Raw genomic sequence first — 23119 nt, forward strand, 5'->3', positions numbered from 1 at the left:
CACCATCTCTGGGTCCTTCCCAGCCCTTGCCTGCCTCCTCCCTCCTGGGTTGGGAGAAGACAGCAAACAGGGTTGATTCTAGTTTCTAATCCTCAGCAGAAGTTTGCAGAGGCCAGATTCAACCTGGCCTGCAATGTGTGTACCTTTAAGGGGTTGCTCTGGGACCTGAGCAAGCAGGGGATGGGGAGGGGGCCCTGGGCATGCAGATTGGGGGTCTTCAGGCCTTCCAGAACACAGGTCCCTGGAGGCTGCATTGGAGCCACCGTCCCCTCTGCTCAGAGTCCTCAGCTGTAAGGCCAGGAGTCCGTGGGGACCTTCATAATAGTCAAGCAAAGGCTGCCTACCTTAAAGCAGGGCGAGGCCAGCTACCTTTTGACAAGAAGAGAGCAAGAGCAGCTGGCCCTTGGTTATCCCTCCTTAGAACTGCTCACACAAGTTATCAATCACCCTGTCTTTCAGCGTGAGGATGGGGTCAAGGTGGCTTTCTAATTATAAGGAGGAGCAGCTAGTGTCTTTTTTTTTTTAAGATTTTATTTATTTGTTTGTTTGTTTGTTTGTTTGAAAGAATAAGAGAGTAAGAGTAAGAGAGGAGGAGGCAGGCTCCCCATTGAGCAGGGAACCCAACGCAGGGCTTGATCCCAGAACCTCAACAGATGCTTAACCAACTGAGCCACCCTGGTACCTTGTCTTATTTTTTTTTAATTTAAGACTTTATTTATTTATTCATGAGAAACACAGAGAGAGAGGCAGAGACACAGGCAAAGGGAGACAAAGGCTCCCTGCAGGGAGCCCGATGCAGGACTCAATCCCAGGACCCTGGGATCATGACCTGAGCCAAAGGCAGACGTTCAGCGGCTGAGCCACCCCGGTATCTCTGCAGCTGGTATCTTTACAGAACCTTTGCAAATTGATTTCATGCCTAGGTTGAGTGGGGCATAACAGACCACCTGGGCTTCCCAGGTTGTGACAGTTGACCCGGGACTTGGGACCGTGTTCTGGTGATGTCCCGTGTCCTCCAGTCGTGACTGCTGAAACCGGATATGTCCTTGGCCAATGGCCCTCACAAACCCCACACTGCACGGTACCTGCCATCCAGCCTCACTTTACAGATTGAACACCCACAGCTCCTGGAGGTGAAAACAATCCTCTGCACACGACAGCTGAGGGCGAGCGGAGGCTTCTTGGCCACCTCAGTGTGAGGGTGCTGTGAGAGAAGGCTTTGCTGTGTGCTGCTGATGTCGAGCTAGGGAAGCCACTGCGGGGGTGGGGGGGAGTGGGAAGAGGTACGTCCTTAGCGCTGGGGCAGGGCCAGGCCGCCGTACTTCGACCTTGTCCAGGGCCCAGGGCTCCTTCCTTTGGAGAAGGGCCAGCCCAGAGCCACAGCTGAAGTACTTTCCTTGGCACAGAGGCCCAGGGTGGTCAGTGGGGTAGCTCAAGCCGGCTGTGTGCCTCAGTCAGGACCCTCAGGTGGGGGGCACGGGGCTGGCAGGGTGGCAGCAGGAGTGAGAAATAGTGGTTTACTTTTCTACATCAGGAAGTCTCTCAGACTGCAGTCAGAAACCACGAGTCCTCTGTGGAAAATAAAGAACTCTGGACCTTCTCTGAGAGTTAAGTTTAGGCTTTCCCTAATTTGGCCCCCGTCCCGCCCCTTTTGCCGAGTTCCAGCAATTCAGGGTTTGTTCCTTATTTTTCTGAGAGCAGTTATATAATGCAAATGTTTTTCAAAGGCTCCGATTGACCATGGTTCTGGCCACCACCCCCACCTTGGTACCAAGAACTGCCTGTTGGGCGGTTTTGAGGGATTGCGCAAACCCGGTCCATCTGGAGACACCTCACTTGTGCCTTCCGCCTGAGCTTCTTGCCAAGGCCTCACTGCGAGGGATGGACCTCAAGCCACGGGACCTCAGGCTCCTGACGAGGCTGTCCCATGGAGTGATGGGGACAGGGACAGCCGGGGAGACCAGCGGGGCAGGGGTGTCCTGTGTGGGACCCAAGCGACTGTCTCCTGCTGATTTTGAGGACGCTTAGTCATAGCTTTCCAGGAAGCGTACTGAGCATCGTGAGGACGCACCTGGCATTTGTGCCCATTACCCAGGTGCTTGAAATTGGGAGGACTTAGAAACCCACTGAGTAACCAGAGGTCAGCTCTTAGGAAGCAGGTGAAGAGGTTCGTCAGGATAGAAAGAAGTGCAGCTGGGTCTTAACCAACTCATGGTTGAGGTACCTATAACGGAGCACAGGACATGCCCCCACCCCTCCACCGGAGCAGCCCACATCGGGGAGACTCTGCCCCCAAACACTGAGCTTTGAAAGCAGTGGAGATGATTTGGCAGTCTGAGAGTAGAAAAAAATTATTTTTATGACTAATCATAGATGGTGAGAAGCTGCAGTTTATTTTCAAGCTAGCAGTCCTGCTCCAAAGTGCTCCCAGGGGAACACCTGGGTGGCTCAGTGGTTGAGCATCTGCCTTCGGCTCAGGGTGTGATCCTGGGGTCCTGGGATTGAACCCTGCATTGTGCTCCCCTCGGGGAGCCTGCTTCTCCCTCTGCCTGTGTCTCTGCCTCTCTCTGTGTGTCTCTCATGGATAAATAAATTCTTAAAAAAATAAAATAAAGCACTCCCAGGATCCCAGGATGATGATTAGTTCAGCGATAAACACCAAGACTGGGAGCTCAGAGGCCTCTTCTGGAATCTTCTAGTTAAACCCTCTCACTTGACAGATGAAAAAGTGAACTCAACATACCCGAGACCGCCCCTGCCGCCCCCTCTCCCTGCAACTGCCCATTCCCGACAGTGAACAACAGAGTTGAGGCTGGAAGTCAGCCTCCTGGCTCCTTACTCGTGCTCAGGTGGTGTTCTCGAGTACGGAGGGATGCAGGACCCAGCTGTTCCCCTGACGGCGCCCACCATCAGCTGTCCCCAAGCCCGGGGTGGCTCCCAGTGTCACTGCTGCTCTGTGTACTCAGGTCTGCTCCGCAGGAGCGGAGAATGAAAACCATCCCAGATGTGTTCCTTCCGCAGTAGGAATCAGCCTGCTGGTAACTGCACTGGAATGTTCTATCATGACCCTGATATCTAAAACCCTTAGTCGGCCCTCAGGTGCAGGCTACGGGCCCCTGACATTGGCAGCCTTTCTGTTTGTCCTGTATTTGTGCTTTTGTCAGGCTTCTGCCCCGGGGCGTCCCAGCTGCATCAACAAAAGAGTTTTGTAAGATGAAGCATCAGATCAGGAATACTGAAGGGCCAGACCGCATCTGATCAATACCCACTTACCTCACACCTTCTCTCAAAGCTAAACCATGAGTAAGACAGCCCCCGTCCTTCAGGAGTTCACAGATCAGTTTGGGATAATTGCCAGAGGAGTGGGAGAGCTGCAAATAAGACCCCAAACCACACAGACTGTAGACCTGCCACAGTGGGGAGTGGTGGCATTTGGTGGGGGTGGTTCTGCTATCAGAATTACTTTTCATTTGGAGTAGGCCTCAAAGAGAAAGCATTGTAAGCTGTTTCGGGGAATGAATCACTGAACTGCACAAATCCTCACGCATCCTTGTCTTCCCCCTGAGGGTGTACTGTACCCACGATACCCATTTTGCAAGGAAGAGCTCTACATCTTCACAGCCTCTGATACCAAGTGTGGTTTTGGTTAATGGAGCTGAGCCATCCCAAGGAGGTGGTGGGACTTAACAGAAAGAGCTCTGAGCTGGGAGTAGGTGGTCCTGGCCTATAGGGCCTGCTTGCTGCTGTCTGGTTGTCCAGCTTGGGCAAGTGGTTTAACCTCTCTGACTCTCAGCAGCTTTGGCTCTAGATTGGCATGGTTCTGCTTGCCCACCCTACTGGTATGGGCTGCTTCAAGGACCAGGGGAAGATTTAATAAGGCACATTAATGGCAGATTAATGACAGCTCTGTTGCTGATATCTTTTTTGTGGTAGGATGTTGGCTTTTGCCTGAATTTCTGAAGAGGGTTAGGGATGGAAGGGATGTTAAATGGGCTACTTGTAAGGTCCACTCACATCTCAGGAATTTTCTTAGGGCTTTTCTCTCTTATCCTTATGCTTTCCTGACAGGTGACTTTAGCGGCCCGTATCCTGAAAATTAACTTTCCCCAAAGATTCTGATATACATCTCCAGAGCACATGGTCAAGGTCTAAAATAAGAGTATGTGCAGCTGATGACAATCCCAGAGTCTCTTGGCAGCAACCAAGTCTTAAATGTCTCTTAGCGCCTCAACATTGGCCAGCGAAATGCCCACCCAGCGCCAGGACTGGCCTGGCTGGCAGACCAGAAAAGGAGGTTTCAGGGGTGGCAGGGAGAAGATGAATCAGTGAGGAAAGCACGGAGCTCTGCTGGGAGTTTAATATTTAGAAATCACATGAACAGGCCAGGCTCCAGGAGCCTTGGCCTTCTGGAATGAGCTAGGAGGCCAGGTCTCAATTATTCCACCAGCTAATAGCCTTGTGGCCATAGCTGCCATTAGAAATTTCCCCATACCTGGCCTTCAAGGTGTGCACTCTTTCTTGGTGAGCTCTGAGAGATGAGAGCCAAGATTAGAATCATGGAATGTGGGGTGGAGGAGCCTTCCAGCAAAGCCCGCCGCTCATGCCAGGGGACTTCCCTGTAGGGATGCTCGACCGAGCAGGCATGCAGTGCTGGGAGGCAGGCCCACAGCCATAGTTGGATGGCTTGGTGCTTTCATGAGCTCGCACTGGTCAGAAGGAGCTGCAGGGGACTGGCTGCAGCCCCTCTTCATGGTCACCCCGGGCTCCAGGCCTCCTGCGATAGGAGCTGGACCAGCATCCCCATCTTTCCTCTTTCAAGGCTGTCTAACCTGAGTCATTTCACCGCTGGGGGCCTTGGTTGCTAGAGCATGATGGTTCTGTGAGGAACAAATGAGTATTTGTGAAAAGGCTGTCACGTGTGGAAACTGTTGTACTGCACCAATGTTCGAGGGTAATGATTATTTGAAACCAGAGAAGAATGTACTCATTAAAATGGGAGATAAGCACCCACACCTGGTTCCTCCTCACTTCCTGGTGAACTGCAGCCATGTGGGCCCCATTGGCACAGCCTGTACGGCCCCCCGCACTGGCTGGCCAGGGGAAGGGGTGCCGATTCGAAGGCTTTGCGTGCCTGCTGCATGCCAGGCAAATGCAGGCAGACAACAGTAAGAGAAATAGGTCTCCCTCGCCCCTGATGAATTCAAAGTCTAGTTAGAGAAACAGACTGATAAAGGATCATAATAGGGCACGATAAGTCCGTCTACAGTTGTGTAATAAAAGTCCATCTTCAGTTGTGTGATAAAGCTTCGTCTAAAGATAAGAGAATAATGAATTCTGCCTGAGGGTGGGTCCCTGCCAGAGATAGTGTGTGAATTGGGCTTTGCCAGGCACAGAGAAGTTCACCTGTGAACTAGGATTGCTGGTTGGGGGAAATGCAGCAGAGCCCGGGAAGGCAAAGAGCTTGGAGCATCTGAAGGATGGCAGCCAGCACTGGCCATTCATGCATGGCCTTGGGCCAGGCTGTGTCCTGGAGGGGGCTAAAGGAAAGCAGGGTCTGTTCTCCAGGGAGGGGTGGACGGTTGCCAAAGAGCAGGCCTTGAACTGAGGTGTGTGAGGACGGGAGATGGTGTCCTGTGTCCAAAGACACAACCGTGTTCACGAGAACCACAGCAGTCCACCCGGGGTGCTAAGCACATCAGAAATAAGGCTGCAGAGGTCTCCATGGGGCCTGGTAGAAAGCTCCTGGCTATGGCTCCTCCCAACAGTCACCTGTAGGTAGCCGGTGGCTCTCCACCTGGGCCATCAGCAGAATGATGGAGATGCCCATACCTCACAGTGGACTTATCAACTCCCTTCTGTGCTGGGGCCTAAGCTCCCCAGGTGCAACCGGGTCAGAGACCACTGACATAAACATGAGAGGAGGCCAAGTCTGAAATCTCACCAGCGTGTTCCAGTTGGCCAGGTATGGAAGCCATTGCCAGGTCCTCAAGGCATTAGGGGAGGGGCCGATGTAATAGAATAAGACCCACACTTTTAGGGATTACTCTTCAAGCAGAGGTTTGGAGATGGCCTGAAAGTGACGAGTCTGAAAGTCTTGGGAGAACAATTAGGCAGCTTGAGAGAGCCGAGGGAAGAGGGATTTGGATCCTAGCAGCAGAGGGGTTGAGGGTGGGTGACAGAATGGGTTACAGGAAAGCCTGGGTACACAGGGAGCTATAAAACATTGTTGATTGAAATTACAGAAGACACAAATAAGAGGAGAGATATCTCATGTGTGTGGATTAGTAGATTCAATATTGTCAAGATATCAATACTATCCAAAGTCATCTACAGATTCAGCACAATCCTTGACAAAAATCTCAAAATGGCATCCTTTTTTTTTTTTTTTTTGAATAGAAAAATCTGTTCTAAATGGATTGTATGCAAATACCAGGAATCCTGAGTAGCCAAAACAAATTTTTTGGGGAAAAAAGAACGAAGTAAGATGTTTCATGGTCCCTGATTTCAAAACTTATTACAAAGATATAGTAATTAAAACAATGGTGCTTGCATGAAGACAGACATATAGACCAATGAAATGGAATAGAGAGCCCCCAAATAAACTCTCACATAATGTGGCGAGATGATTTTGTGACAAGAGTGCCAAGACCATTCAATGGGAAAAGACAATCTTTTCAGTGCATGGTGTTGGGAACATTGAAGATCAGCATGTAGAAGAATGAAGTTGGGCCCTAATTTTATACCACAGAGAAAAACTCAGAACAGGTCACAGACCTACATATAAGAGCAGAAACTAGAAAGTCTTAGAAGACAGCATGAGGGAAGAGCTTCATGACATTGGATTTGGCAATGAAGCCTTGATTATGACACCAAAAGCACCTGCAACAAAGTAGAAATAGATTACCTCAAAATTAATAGCTTCTGTGCATCAAAGGACACCGTCAATAGAATGAAAGGCAACCTACAGAATGGGAGAAAATATTTGCAAATCATACATCTGATAGAAGGTTAGTGTCCAGAATATAGAAAGAACACCTACAATATCGACAGCAAACAGCGCGGTTGAAAAATCGTCAAAGGACTTCTTGAACAATTTTCCGAAGAAGATACAACAGTTGCCAAAAGCACCTGAACAGATGCTCAACATGACCAAGCATTAGGGAAACTCAGATCCAAACCACAATGAGATATCACCCGACACCTGTTAAGATGGTTAATATAAAAACAAAACTAAATCCAGACAGCAGCAAGGGTTGGTGAGGATGTGGAGAAATCAGAATGCTCGTTCACTGTTGGTGGGGATGCAAAGTGGGGCCCCTGCTATGGAGAGCAGGCTGACGGTTCCTCAGAAATATTAAAATTGAATTACTGTGTGATCCAGCAACCCCACTTCTGGGTGTTTACCCAAAAGAACTGCAAGTAGGATCTCAATGAGGTATTTATATATCTATTGTATTCAATAGAATACGCCGTTCGGGCTGCCATTACAGAGTATGCCAGGACTGGGTGGCTTTCTTTTTTCTCACAGTTCTGGAGGCTGGAAGTCCAAAATCAAGGGGTCGGCAGGGTTGTTGTCTTCTGAGACTCTCCCTGCCTCGTCGATGGCCATCTTCTGTCTGTGTCTCCACATGGCCTTTCATTTGTGTCTGTGTCCTAATCTCTTCTTACAAGGCCAATAGCCATACTGGGATCAAGGCCCACCCATATGACCTTATTTTAACTTAATTACCACTTTCAAGACCCTATCTCCAAATACAGTCACATTCTGAGGTTCTGGGAGTTACAGCTTCAGTCTGTGCATTTGGGCAGTTGCAGGGAGACACAACACTTGTGTTCACAGACGGCAGCATTATTCACAACAGCTGAAAGGTAGAAGCAACCCAGGTGTCGCCTGATGGTTGAATGGGTAAGCAAATTGTGGTACATCCATACAATGGAGTATTATTCACTTTTAAAAGGAAAGAAAGTCTGACATAGGCCACAATGTGGAGGAACATTGACATTAATGCTTAAGTAAAAATATTCCAATCACAAAAAAGGCAAACACCCTGTGGTTCCACTCAGACAAAGTCCTGACCTTGTCATATCTGTAGAGATAGAAGGCAGGATGATGGGTGTCAGGCTCTGGGGGAAGGGGTGGGGGGTTGTCTCATGGGACAGAGTTTCTGTTTTGTAAGGTGAAAAAGTTCTGGAGGCAGATGGTGATGGTGGCACGGTGTAAGTGTACCTGACACCACTAAACTGTACTTAAAATGGCTAAAATGGTTAAGTTTTATGTTATGGGTATTTTACCACAATAAAAAAGGAAAAGAAGAAAGGTTGAGGACTCAGGCAAGTTCCCCTGGTAGACTTCCCAGTCTACCCTGGTGGGGCTCCTCTCTGGGGTGTGGAGGGGGTCACCAGGTGAGACTAGGGGGAAGGAGGAGCAGAGCTGAGGCCCCTGTGTCACACAGCAACACTGACCATTCCATACCAGCCACCAGCCAGGCGCTCCTCCCCATGAGGCCCCCATCATCCCCTCACCAGGAAGATATGCTACCTGGACTGCTTCCTCCAGGGACCCATATTCTGTGCCACTAGATGAAGTCCTGCCCACCAGCTCTCCCAGGGTGCTGTGAAGGCTTGCCCTCCACTCCTGCTTTCCTGCTGGGGCGCCTTCCCTCCTGCCTCCAGTCCCACTTCTTCTCCTTGCTCCTTCCAGGGTGATGAGGGGTAGTCGCCTCAAGTTCTGAAAGGGATTGTGAGCGTGGTCAGGGTCTTTGAGGAAGCCAGCATGTTGTCACCCCTTCTTTTATTCCCCTTGCATCCACACCTCTCCCTGGTGGCCACGGTTTATGGGGGACTCAAGATGGGGGTGTGGTATGTGCATGGAGCCAGTGCTGTCCCTGGATGAGGCTGGATGGATACCTGAGGGCTGTTCCGTTGACCATGTGCTCTCTTTTCATCCTAGGACCTGAGTTCCTTTGCCATGCCACTCCTGGATGGAGACCTGGAGAGCTCAGAAAAGCATTCTTCCCGTAAGGTAGGGCTGCCTTTCTCACAGCTTCTCACAGCTCACCTGAGGTGCCACTGAGCAAGGTTCCCTCGGTGAGAACCCAGGACAAATGTCTACCCACCTCATCCTCTTCTGCTCCCACCTGCTCATCCACCTGTGTTCTCCCCTCATCCTCCTGTGCTCCCTCCTGCCCATCCACCTATGCTCCCCCCTCATCCTGTGTTCTCCCCTCATCCTCCTGTGTTCCCACCTCATCCTCCTGTGCTCCCACCTGCTCATCCACCTGTGCGCTCCCCTCATCCACCTGTGTTCTCCCCTCATCCTCCTGTGCTCCCACCTCATCCTCCTGTGCTCTCACCTCATCCTCCTGTGCTCCCACCTCATCCTCTTGTGCTCCTATCTGCCCATCCGCCTGTGCTCCCACCTCCTCTTCCTGTGCTCCCACCTCATCCTCCTGTGCTCCCACCTTATCCTCTCCTGCTCCCACCTGCCCATCCACCTGTGCTCCCACCTGCCCATCCGCCTATACTCCCACCTGCTCATCTGCTTGTGTTCTCCCCTCATCCTTCTGTGCTCCCACTTGTGCTCCCACTTGCACTCCCACCTGCTTACCGACTGGTGCACCCCTCACATGGCCATGCCCCTTGTACCTGCGGGTGTCTAATTTGAGAGCCTCTTGGGCTTTGCTCCCTTCTCTCCTCCATCTGGGTTCAGCCATGGCCACCCAGGCTCCCCAGAGGAGGCAGAGGTGATGAGGAAGATCAACAATAAGCCAAGAGAAGAGGCTAAAAGGATGAGTAAATGGGAGGTTTGGAGACTGTCTGTGGCTTTCGGCTTGTCCCATCCTGGACAGGAGCTCCTTCTGCCCGCCCCCCGCCCCGTCCAATCCTTCCTCCCTTCTGGTCACCAGCCACTTTTCCTTGCCTCTCCTTAGCTCACCACCTCCCCCCACCACTGGTTGGCCTGTGGCTCAGCAAGGCTGGTGGCCGTGTCAGGGTCAGGCAGCCAGGGGCGTGGATCCCGTGAGGACTGGTGGGCATGGCGAGAAAGGGGAGGTCAGGGAAGCCTGCAGTCAGGGGGAGGGGGTGCAGAGAGAGGAGACCTGCAGGCAGGTCCTGAGCCCCGGTGGGAGGTGGCATGGATGGGGGGTGGCGAGCCCCCGGGTGCCCCGAACAGAGGATGCAGAACCACGTGATCCCCTGGCTCTGGCTCCTGCAGCAGGGGCTGGGGCAGGCCTCCAGCGTGGGGAAAGCACTCTGAACTGCATACAGCGAAGGCCACACACTGGTTTGGGCCTGGGGGTTCCACTGGCCTCCACTCCCTGTCCTGAAGGAACGGGCGCCCTCATAAGCCGTCTTTGAGGCCTCGCCTGAAGGGACGCCCAGAGGACACCCTCAGGAAGGAGCCACAGAGCTCCACAGACCAGTGGGCAGGGTCTGCGCCTGCGGGGTGGGCTCCCCCTCCTCCTCCTTGTCCTCACAGGCCGTCTGCTCTGCTTCTGACGGTCTGACTCCGAGAAGCCATTCCTTCAACCAAAAACCTAAGGTGGTGAACATGGTTAAAGACCCATGGTGAGGACCTGAACTCGTCCAGCCCCACAAGCCCCCACTTTGGGGGCTCCCAGAGGGTCTCAGAGCAAGGTCCCTGTCACAAATGCATGACTTCTGAGTGGAAGGGGACCACAGGCTTCCCTGCACCCCCCCTCCCCCCCGTGCGTCCTCGGAACGCTTTGGGCCGTGAACACTGTGGGCCATTGGTGATGGTGACGTCTGGGAGGCAGGCCTCCCCTGCCTGTGTTCTCGCTGGAGAGGGGGGTGTGAACCCCCAAGGTGGCTGCGAGTGCTTCCAGAGGTTCTGGCTGATGGCACGGGAGACTGAGGGACCAGTCTTGGCTGGGAAGGTGTTTCTCCCCATCCTAGCCCCTGACACAGCCTGGAGCCTGGTCCTGGAGGGAGCCGTGCAGGGTGCAAGGGGACAGGAGGGAGCTGTGCCGATGCAAGGGGATGGGACTGAGCCGTACAGGATGCATTGGGTCAGGGCAGGGTTGCCTGACATTCCCGCTGAGCCTGTTGCCCCGTGGCTTCCCTTTGCCTCCCCACTCCCACCCCCACCCCATCCCCAGGGGGCAGGTATTCCCTCCTCCATGCCCTTGAACCTTGGCCACCTTCCTTTCCATTAGACTCCAGCAACTTTGAATTATCTCTACACGAGGCTGGTCTTTTGAGAGGCAGAGCTAGGCTCCTCCCATGAAGAATTTCCACACTGCCTCTTCCCCTGCCAGGTTCCACCCCTTGATCTCCGGAATCCAGATCAAAACGTAAACACCCCCGTGAAGGGGGGTGTGGGTTAGGCTCCTGACAGCCAGTGCTTTCTGCCGATGTGATGTGGGTGGCCCAAGGGGGGGCATGGGCGGAGAAGCGTGGGAACAGTTGGATGCTTGGCAGCCGCCTCTGCGTCTAGGGATCCCAGGTGTCATTAGATGGATGGCTGCACCTGACTGGTGAGGATCCCCTTCCCGTGTGGTCCTCGCTGCTCCAGGCCACCCGCCTGGTGTTCTATAATACCAGTTCGTACCATCTCCCAGGCCCCCTCACTTTACCCCCATCTGAGCCCCCCTGCACCCTGGGATGGCCGTTCTTTGTCACATACTGTTTCTCTGTGAGGAGCGTCTGGTCCCCTTGATGCTGCATAGTTGTGGTGTGCAGTTCCCAGGCCCGCATGTGGGGGAAGGTCCCTGCTGGGATCTCCCAATCGTTCGACACCATGGCAGTCACTGTGGGTCAGCCAGTGTGGCCTCAGGGCTTCTGAGCACCAGGCAGCCTGGCCTTTGCCTCAGCTGCTCTCCCAGCAGATGACCCAACTGCCTGCCCCCCATTAGCTCCTGCACAGCCAGCATACACTTGGGGGCCACTGGGCCCTTTTGTGCATCCAAACGCAGGGCATGATCCAATAACATTTATCAGAGATTTGTTTTATTGCACAATTGCTCACAGGCTGAGCAGCTTCTCTTGGCACCCGGGTCTGCGTCACCCCCACCCAGTGGGCAGGGAGCAGGTGGTGGGTGTGCTTGGCCATCTTGTCTCCCCACTGCCCGGGAGGCTCAGGCGCTCATGGTCCCCTACGGCAGAAGGCTGGGTCTGGTGTGTCCACCATTGTTTGGCCTTTTGGGGGAAAGGTCTGCTTTGTGTGGGTTCCTTCCTCAGTGCCTAACTCAGTTGGCCTGGAATCCTCAGACCAGAATGGAATCCCAGCAAATGAAGTTCAAAAGAGCACTCAAGGGCCTCTGTGGTGGTGGCATTTGGTTGCACCTATCTGTGGCGGCCCGAGAAAATGGCTTTCTGTCTGTGCTTCCTGTTCTGTCTCCTTCTTGGGCTCTGGGTGCCCTCTGCCCATCAGCCTTTGCCCATCAGCCTCCACTCATCAGCCTGTCCAAGGCCCATCAGCTCTCAGGGTCTCCTTTTCTGACTCCGGGCCCCTGTGGGACGCAGTGTTTTGCCCTTTCTTCATCTGCTTCATGCTCCTGGCAGCCATGTGGTGCCGTACCTGCATCAGGGTCCCTACCCTGCCCCAGACTCAAACGCCAGCACTTGCTCAGCACTTCTGCCTTCTCTCCACAGAGCTCCCAGCACCCTGCACAGCATGGCCAACGTGGGGGTCACCTGCAGGGTTAGCCTTGCCAGTAGTTCCTAAACATGACTCTCCGCCTCTGTCCTCAGACTTGACCTTGACTCCATCTCACGTCCAACAGGCTGCTCCCCCTCCTGGCTATTTGTGCTACTTTTCTCTGGAGGGATAACAGTAGAAGGGTTCAGGCCATGGGCCCTGAGGTCCCCTGCCACCACCTACTGGTTCAGTGACCTTCACCCTGCCCCCAGCTGGCACCTCCTCCTGGCTTCAGGCTAGTGGTGCACAGCAAGTGATGGTGAGAGGCTGCCAGATGGTCTGCCCTGAGCAGGTCTGACTGTGCCGTTCCCTTGCTAAAAGCCTCAAAGAAGAGTGAAGTTCTTATACCACGTGCTGTGTCCCTCCGAAACTCGGCCCTGCCTCTCTGATGTGCCACAAATATCAAGCAACTACTCATGCCAAATTCGTGACAAGGAGTGTGGATCAGATATGCACAGGGTACTTCCTGTGTGCCAGGGATTGTGCCAGATGTTTCCCTGCTATGGACCCCAGCAGCTACATACCCCGTGAGCTGGCCTACGATCCCCACTGGATGCACAAGGACACTGAAGCTTAAGTCACTTGTCTACACTGCTGGAAACTAGCTAGGATTCAAACTCCTGTCTCTGTGTCCAGACTCCTTGCTTGTACCACCCTGTTATAGGATCCTCCCCTCACTCGCACCCCCCATGTCCACAGGCATGTCTACCGCCTGGAGAGCTTCTCCTTGGGGTTCAGAAAAATCCCAGAAAGCCTGAGTCCTATAGGTAGGGGGTGGATAGTGGCAAGACCAAAACCTCTGAAGACGGGGATCAGAGGATTAAATGCTTTTCCTATTAAATGGGTAAAGAAAAGCTTATCCTGTCTATAGGGAAACTTGCTTGCGTTATGTAGCTATTGCAGTGCACTGTGCCTGGCTTGAAAACTCACTCACTGGAGGGCCCAGCAGGGAGCCAGTCTGTGCACCCCGCTATGGCCACCCTTCAGCAGAGGGGGTCTCCACAAGGGCACAGCCTCCTGTAAGGAGCCGCAAGCCCAGTTTGGGATGCCCTCTGGTGGTGGGAGAGCTCTCAGGGGCCCTGGGTCCCAGGAGGCGCCCCGTGTGGACAGAGGCCAGAGCAGCACAGATGCTGCCTCTGGGCGAGTATACTCACCTAGCTTAGTGCACCTGTGGCCACCTGCCGTGTGGCACCCAGGGTCTCAGTGTGCTGATGGTTTCCTGCCCAGCCTCCTCCCTGCCCCATGAGCCCTGTGGACAAGCCACAATACTTCCCTACTGTGGGACCAGGTAGGCCCTGAGGTCCTTCTGGCTCCCTTGTGTCAAGTTTGCCACAGACCCAGCAGCAGCTGAATGTGCAGAGTGTGGTTCCCAAGCATCAGGGGTGGGCACGATGCCTGGTCTTACAGATAAGGAAAATGAGACACAACGAGACTAAGTAACTCAGGATGGCCCAGTGAAGGGTGAGCTGGGGTCACACCCATGCACTCAGGCTGCAGGTGCCAGCCCCTGAGCCCACCAGCAGGGTGCATTTGATACTCCTCAAAGTCTGTGAGCTGTGTGCCTTGGCTTGAAGTTATGGACAGAGTCCAGACATTTCTCAAACCGTCAGGGTCAAGTCATCAATGAAGTGTGCCTCAGAGGTTTTTGGCCTTGTTCACTTTCTTCCTGAGCTCTGTCAGCAAACCCAGGCGTCCCAATTCCACAGCAGCTTGGAGGTGAAAAATTCATTCTTCCCAGCACCAGGCTGTCCTCCAGATGGAGCCCCAAGCCCACCATGTTTCAGATCGTAGAGATACCAGTTTCTTCCTTCAATGAGGGCCAAGAGAACATCACGCCAGTGTAGTCAGACCTCGAGAAAGACAAATGTGAGGTTTTAGGACATAAAGGCCAGAGGACAGACCCACAGATAGGATAAAGGGGAAGGTGCATTGTCTTGAGCCATTTTGCTGCCTTTCCTGTCCTGCCCTTCTCTCCAGGAACCTATTCTAGAGAGCCGGATTATGTCAGTAGACCTCTGGGTGGGGCCGACAAGCCTGTAGATGGGCCACCCTTGGGTCAGGTGCTTTCCTCCAGACCACGGGGTGGCCACCTATGTTTGTACAAGAGCTCAGGGCTGTTTCTGGTGCAGGGTGCCTGGGAGGAGCAGCCTGGTGATAGAGGACATTGGGAGCGACAGCTACGGAAGGGAAAGATCCAGTTCAGGGCCGAGGTCTGTGTGCTGTGTGCTCAGAGTGACCCATCCGTTTGTCTGTCTCTCCTCAGGTGGACAGCCCCTGCAGCTCGGGCAGCCCCTCCAAAGGGTTCTTCTCCAGAGGCCCCCAGCACCGGCCCTCCAGCCCCGTGTCTGCTCCTGTGAGGCCCAAGACCAGCCCTGGCTCTCCCAAAACTGTGTTCCCATTCTCCTACCAGGAGTCTCCACCCCGCTCCCCACGCCGCATGAGCTTCAGTGGGATCTTTCGCTCCTCCTCCAAAGAATCTTCCCCCAACTCCAACCCGTCTACCTCACCGGGGGGCATCAGGTTCTTCTCTCGCTCCAGAAAAAGTAAGACATTGATGCTATGGTTTCAGGTGGGTGCTGGGGTGCTAGGGGACCTCCCTAGAGCCAGTTTGCCACAGTGCCATTTGCAGGGTGCCCAGGCCAGCCAGGTTGCTGTCGGTGACTTGATGTTGAGTAAATATGGCCTGTGTGTCCTCCAAGGACAGTTCTCTTTCCAGAATATTGTCAGTTTCCACCTATATCTTGCGTCCTACACTAAGCCATCGGTGTGGGGGTAACTGCAAACCTCCCAATACTCGCAGTGTGGCTTGTGAGAACAGCCACATGAGACCTTGGCCCATAGCCTACCCCGGAATCAGTAGCAGCAGCAAGCTAAGCTTTGGCACATACCCGGGGCCAGAGGGCCCAGACCTTGGTTCGCTCTGCCAAACGTGGCCCTCACTGCCTGTGACTTGGTTTTGCGGGGTTTGAATGTACCTGTTTCTGACAGATCCTGACTTTCTGTTTTGGGCGCTGGGCAGCTGGGGTTGGTTTACTAGAGAAACAAGGAAAAGGAAGTGTGTGTTTGAGAGTTCTTTAGGCTCATGACTAACTGTGATCTAAGGATAAATCATATAAAATTCTCAGTTGAGCATGGTTGATCATATCTGGAAGTATAATAGGCAAGCCATAGAGTAGATGGAGTTTATTTTCTCCTTCCACGTGTCTTAGGGCATCTCCCCATGCCTTCTGTTTCTGTCTGGTGACGTAGAAAACTCCTACTTGGTACTGCAGTGACTTGGAAAACAAACTTGCCCGTGGGCATCAGAGGTTCCAGGTAGTCTTCCTTTCTTTCCAGATTGCATTTACACTCAGGACCTGCAGGTTAGAGCATCACCTGATCTGCATGGTCTGGGCCCGAGTATAAATCCAGCATCCATGACTTATGGAGACTGGGGGGGTGGGGTGGGGTATTGTTGACAGTACCTCTAAAGTCATCTCCACCAGTGACCGGACCTAAGCGTAAATGCACAAATGTCATATGACAGAGTGGCCCTCTAGCAGACATGACTGAGTGACATACAGTTGGGAACCATGTATACAAAGCCTAGGAGGATGGTGTGTGTCCTGGTGCTGATGTCCTAATGCTCTAGAGAGCATCCCCAGCTCTCTTGAGAGAGATCCCAAAATTCTCAAATATCCCCTAAGAGGAGGGAATGTCAGACAGATCTACATCAGGGTGTCTTGTTTCTTCAGTGGTGGCTCATGCCTGTGTTGGTTATAACAGAACTACGTTGTGTTAGCCTTCTGGGGCTGCCATAGCAACAGCGTGGTTTGAATAACAGAAATTTACACCCTTACGTTTCTGGAGGCCAGAAGTCTAAGATCAAGATAGTGCTCCTTCTGCAGGGTCCAGGGAAGAATCCCCGTTCCATATCTTCCTCTTGGCTTCTGGTGTCGCCAGCAATCCTCAGTACCCCTTGGCTTATAGAAGCATCACTCCAATCCCTGTCTCTCCCTGTGTCATCACATGCCATCTTTCCTTCATGTATCTGTGCTCCTCTTCTTATAAGAGATAAATCTGGGATTAACAGCACGTCCTACTCTAGAATGAGCTCATCTCATCGTAATGAATCACATCTGCAATGTCCCTCTTTTCAAAAAGGTCACATTCTGAGGCTCCTGGAAAGGCATGACTTTGGGGGACACTATCCAGGCCAGGACACAGGTTATATAGGAAAAGCCAAGATGTACAGTTCACACCGTGGGCTGGGGATGGAGAGGATTTGTGGGTGTAGAATGGCCAGCCTGTGAAGACCAGGGTCGTTTCTGAAGGTAGAAAAGAGCAGTAAAGATACGGGATCTAGGAGAGTGGGGTGTTGGGTACTGAAGATGGACCAGTGTTTCAGCCCCCTGGGAAGCCTGAGCCCATGCTGCCTTTTTCTGTTTGGCATTTTAAAAGGTTCTTCAGTGTTCTTGGCCAGAAAGTACTGTTTCAAAGGTCTGTCTTCTAAGATGCTATGGAATAGGCATAGCTTGTCAAGGCTCCTCTCTACCATCTGGCTAGGCAGCTGTAGACAGAGCTCAGGAAGGCTCTGATTGGCTGTGGCTGCGCATGAAGACAAGCATTGATTAGATGGGGGTGGGTGCTTGGCTTCTCCACAGAAGGGATGGGGAGGGGATGTTCTTCTCTGGGAGGGGATGTTCAGACCAGAGTCGGCCTGGTCCCGGGACAACTGACAGTGCTACTGCCCTTGAACCACTGAGCCCTGGCCCTTGGCTTTCTTCACATGGAAGCCAACCCTGCCAGCCCTGTCAATGAAGGGGAGGGTGCCCTGCTTCACTGGGAGGATCCTCTGGACACCTTGCCACTTGGTCTTCAAGTGTGCTCGCAGGAGACTTGCTCAGGGGGGTATGCAGTCTCTTGCTTTTCCTCATACGAATCACTTCCTGGATCTAGGTACCCAGACTCTGTCTTTCTCCCCAGTACTGATTTCATAAGATCAAGCCTGAAAGAAATGTCATTCATCAGTGTGCATGGAGGGTCTTTCTGAGGAACAGCCTACGAAACCCTCTGTGTCCATTGGAAGAGAATCACAAAGGGATTGTTCATTCCATGAGGCCCCTGGGAGACATTTCCTGTCCAGTCTTGGTACCAAGAATAGCTGAGCTTATGAGCACTTGGGTTGTTTTGTTTGTAATGGACACTGATCGTGTAACAGCTCTGTTGCCCACTGGAAGTCTCAGAGCTGCCTTTGTACAAGGGGCGTAGAGGGTGCATCTTCAGCCTCGTTTCTGAATCCAGTTTTGGTCCCCATCCTTGACTTTCATACCACTTTTTTTAAAATAAGGAAGACAACTTATTGGAAGGATTTGGGGGGTATTTATAGAATTCGGGGAAGAGCTGACTGCTCAGGACTCAGGAAGGGAGGGAACCGGGCTGGCTCTGTGGGCCTTGGCAGCAAGAATTCATGGATCTTTCCATGAGATCCAGAGAATTCCTAGTCTCTGCATCTCTCCACTTGCCATGCTCTCCACTTGTCATTATAGGCTATCTGATTAGCCCAGTTAGGGTCTCTGAACCAATCGGTTGTGGGGGGAGAAGGCAGATCCTGGAGCAAAAGCAGAATGACCAATGAGCCCCCCACTCCCCAGAATATGGTCAGGAGGTTTCCCAGAGAAGAGCCCAGCTGGCAACCTAATAGGCAGCTCTAACATTTTACTCTCCCAGTGCCTGGCATGCGTGGGCATGCGCAGCCTCCCTTTTTACGAAGACACCTCATGGAATTCCATCCAGTCACCCTATGTACACTCATAAGTGTGCACACTGCTTCCTCAGCAGGAGGCAACCCTGCGTCATGTCCAGCCATCACAACTAAGGATGCTTTCCAAGTCCTGCATCTCAAAGCCATGCCCATTTTTCCTCACATTCTGTCTGCAACCTGTCTTTCTATTATATGACTTAGGGCCCATATAGTGGACAGAGCGTCCAAAAGTTCAGCAGCTCCCCAGGTGGCACTGACCTATACTCAAGCTTGATAAACACTGTTATCAATTATCAGGGGCAAAGAAAGAAGACAGAAATTATGACCACACTCATCTTCAAGGGGGAAATAAAGAAAGAAAAGGAGATAATTCAGGCCTGAGAACAAGAAAGGGATAGAGATGGGGGCTATAGTTCCACATGCCACATTTGGTCTTGGGACCAGCAATTTCCTAGGCTGGCTGGTGTTCCCAGGGAAGAGAACCAGATCTTTGTTCTAGAAGGATCTCACCTTGTGGAGGACCTGCTGGTCTGAAATGGCTCCCGTTTCCCACTCCCTCACATCTACTGGTCCAGTGGTATATTGATTCGAGACACATCTTGGGGATTCTGGGTTTTTAATCATATTGCTTCTAGCCCTGCTATATAGTAGCAAACCTGTTTCTCTTCATAGCCAGGGTCTTAACCCCACCCAAAACAATAATCTACTTTTCTGCCTCTTCCTCTAATACGGTTGCTGGCAAACGACAACCTGGGAACAAAATGTAGCCTGCCACCTGGTTTTCTAAATAAAGATTCATTGAAACAGTCACACCGATTTGCTTCTTTGGACTGGCTGCTCTCATGTTGGCAACAGCAGGATTTGGCAGTTGCAGTGGAGACCTTATAGCCCACAAAGTCTGAAATGTTTGGACCTTGTCTAGTACCTCAGAAAGTCTGAAGTGGCCAGGTGGGACCTTCAACTTTATGGTCAACTAATATTCGACAAAGGAGGAAAGACTATCCACTGGATAAAAGACAGTCTCTTCAATAAATGGTGCTGGGAAAATTGGACATCCACATGCAGAAGAATGAAACTAGACCACTCTCTTGCACCATACACAAAGATAAACTCAAAATGGATGAAAGATCTTAATGTGAGATAAGATTCCATCAAAATCCTAGAGGAGAACACAGGCAACACCCTTTTTGAACTTGGCCACAGTAACTTCTTGCAAGATTCATCCATGAAGGCAAGAGAAACAAAAGCAAAAATGAACTATTGGGACTTCATCAAGATAAGAAGCTTTTGCACAGTAAAGGATACAGTCAACAAAACTCAAAGACAACCTACAGAATGGGAGAAGATATTTGCAAATGACGTATCAGATAAAGGGCTAGTTTCCAAGATCTGTAAAGAACTTATTAAACTCAACAGCAAAGAAACAATCCAATCATGAAATGGGCAAAAGACATGAACAGAAATCTCACAGAGGAAGACATAGACATGGCCAACATGCACATGAGAAAATGCTCTGCATCACTTGCCATCAGGGAAATACAAATCAAAACCACAATGAGATACCACCTCACACCAGTGAGAATGGGGAAAACGAACAAGGCAGGAAACAACAAATGGTGGAGAGGATGTGGAGAAAGGGGAAGCCTCTTGCACTGTTGGTGGGAATGTGAACTGGTGCAGCCACTCTGGAAAACTGTGTGGAGGTTCCTCAAAGAGTTAAAAATAGACCTGCCCTACAACCCAGCAATTGCACTGTTGGGGATTTACCCCAAAGATTCAGATGCAATGAAACGCCGGGACACCTGCACCCCAATGTTTATAGCAGCAGTGTCCACAAGAGCCACACTGTGGAAGGAGCCTCGGTGTCCATCGAAAGATGAATGGATAAAGAAGATGTGGTCTCTGTATACAATGGAATATTACTCAGCCATTAGAAATGACAAATACCCACCATTTGCTTCGACGTGGATGGAACTGGAGGGTATTATGCTGAGTGAAATAAGTCAATCAGAGAAAGACAAACATTATATGGTCTCATTCATTTGGGGAATATAAAAAATAGTGAAAGGGAATAAAGAGGAAAGGAGAAAAAATGAGTGGGAAATATCAGAAAGGGAGACAGAACATAGAGACTCTTAACTCTGGGAAACGAACTAGGGGTGGTGGAAGGGGAGGTGGGCGGGGGATGGGGGTGACTGGGTGACGGGCACGGAGGGGGGCACTTGACGGGATGAGCACTGGGTGTTATACTATATGTTGGCAAATTGAGCACCAATAAAAAAAAATTTATAAAAAAGATAAAGTGGCCACGTGACAGTAGAAGCTTCCGAAATGGTGAATCTTTATCTTCGAGAAGATTTTTTCAGAACTGGATCTTGCCTTTGGAAATAAGGAAAGCTCAGTCCCTATATTCATGAACTCAAATAATAAGATCAAAGTTTTTAAAAATGATCATAAAATAATTTTGCACAGTCAGCATGGAGAGGTTTCTGTCTGGCCTTCACACAAAAGAGGACCTGCCATTAAAACCGAATTCCTGACGAGGCCCTCCAGCTGGGACAAATTGTCATGGATATCCGTCTATCCATCAGGCCTCACTCTCTGCCTCCTGAGAAGGTCGATGTTGGACCCGATCCCTGCCTCAGTGGGGGAAGAAGCCGCCGCCATCCCGCCAGCTTGCAGCTGCTTTCTTTGCTGCCATCCCCAGCCTGTGGCTTCGCCCAGGTGACCTTCTAACAAGCCCTGTTGATCACGTTTTATGTTCCTCATCTCAGGCTCCTCTAAGACCTGCACCTGCAGGGACCAGCACCATCCTACTTGGTCCTTCCATGGAGCTCATTCTTTTCCACCTCTTAGCAGCTGTAGCCACAGTGGGAAAGCTTCTCCCGAGCTCACTGGGCCTGTGGTCTTTCTCCAGGATTCCTGTCCTCCACTGGTAAAAGGGCACACTTTCTCATGGAATTCATTTCAGCATAGGAATCGCTGGGGAGTCCTGAGGTCCATTCTCCAGACTGCAGCTGGAGTGTGGCCACCGGGCTGGCCCCGGGTACAGGGGGTGGCCTTCTAGCTCCCAGCCCCATGCCCAGGTGGATGGCTTCTACCTGGTCATGTCTGCAGACACAAGACTTCCCTTGTTTAGTTCCTGTGCCCCACAGGATCCTCGAGCCAATCCCACCGCCCTATTTCTAACTTACAGTTTCCAGGTATATTCTATATCCCCTTGTAAAGCGTTGAATCCTTTATGGAGCAAGGCAGGCTCTGAATTATGAGGACATAAACTTTCATTTTCTTGATGATGCTTTTGAAACTGGGCAAGATTCGGTTGTGTGGGATCTATACCATGCTCCACTTGACTGAGAACTATAGAACTAAGTGGATTCTCTCACCCCGTGAACACTTTGATGTTAGTCATTATGACTTAACCCAGATCTCTCACCTCATCTGACATTTCTTTTTTGAAGCCCAATGTGGGGCTTGAACTCACGACCCTGAGATCAAGACCTGAGCTGAGATCAACAGTCAGATGCATAATCGACTGAGCGACCCAGGCTCCCCTCCCCTGACTTCTCAAGAAGAGTTCCCTTCTTTTCTTTGGACTCCCAAGATTTTATCTCCCAGGCTCCTTTCCAAACCTTCTGAGAGGAAAAAAGTGTGCATTTTGTTCAAAGGGAGATATTTCTCTGGGGAGCATTGACATTTCCATCAGAAACAAAGACCTTGTTTTGGCTTCATCCCAAAGAAAGATTTTTTGATTGTGAAGTTGAGGATCTGGAGCCCTAGTGGCTCAGCCTAGTGGCTCAGCTCTAAACAACCATCAGCCTCCGGATAAATCAGGTCCTGGGTACTTCTACTGGGGAAGGGTCCTGGAAATGTGACAGGGCGGTTAGGCAGTTCACTTCCACACCCATATTGACCCGATTTGTTATGGTTATGGGTGATGGGGGAGAATGAGGCCTGATTGCCCTCCCCTGGACTCGCTGGGAAAATGGGACAGGGAAGAAGCCAGTCATCCTGAAACAGGAGAGCCTGTGTGCACACCCTGGACAATTTCTCTTTCCTTCAACAACAAGGAACACTGATCCTCACATTTGGGGAAGTCTTGAAAACTGCCTTCAGAATTGTAATCTGTTCTTAAGGATGTTTTTAGAGATGGGCAACCTTTGTCTTTTGAGGATGGATGTCTTTTCTCATGATGAAGGGATCTCTTTGGGCAAATAATCTTTTGGCTCAAAAGTTAGGATAAAGAGGGCAGCCCGGGTGGCTCAGTGGTTTAGCGCCGCCTGCAGCCCAGGGTGTGATCCTGGAGACTCGGGATTGAGTCCTGCATTAGGCTCCCTACATGGAGCCTGCTTCTCCCTTTGCCTGTGTCTGTGTCCCTCTCTTTCTCTCTGTGTCTCTTATGAATAAATAAATAAAATCATTTAAAAAAAAGTTAGGTTAAAGATATGATAATAGAAATGCTAAAGCACAACCTCGACACTGCTTTTCTTATTAAATGTAAATGACTTGGGGTAGGGAGCACAGACTTACACTTGCAGCAGGACACCAACTGGTTTCTCCACAGTGAATCCTTGACTCTTTGGTTCACGTGGCTCTTTTTTTTTTTTTTAAGATTTTATTTATTTATTCATAGACACACAGAGAGAGGCAGAGACACAGGCAGAGGGAGAAGCAGGCTCCATGCAGGGAGCCCGATGTGGGACTCGATCCCGGGTCTC

At 51.3% G+C, this 23119-nt stretch overlaps 1 protein-coding gene across 5 annotated transcripts in view; it reads left to right on the plus strand.

The window, feature by feature from the left end:
• The window catches only part of PRKAG2 (protein kinase AMP-activated non-catalytic subunit gamma 2), a 265070-nt gene that overhangs the window by 67644 nt on the left and 174307 nt on the right, over positions 1–23119 (plus strand). For 3 of the 5 annotated variants that reach the window (XM_072776910.1, XM_072776911.1, XM_072776913.1), the window contains exons 2-3: positions 8951–9022; positions 14922–15201. In XM_072776910.1, the coding sequence (XP_072633011.1) occupies positions 8951–9022; positions 14922–15201 (352 nt within the window). Of the gene's footprint in view, positions 1–8950; positions 9023–14921; positions 15228–23119 lie in introns of those variants that run through there. The other 2 variants (XM_072776912.1, XM_072776917.1) reach the window with 2 other exon arrangements.

Source organism: Canis lupus, chromosome 15 (assembly GCF_048164855.1).
Source record: "Canis lupus baileyi chromosome 15, mCanLup2.hap1, whole genome shotgun sequence".
In the NCBI taxonomy this organism is placed as follows: Eukaryota; Metazoa; Chordata; class Mammalia; order Carnivora; family Canidae; genus Canis; species Canis lupus.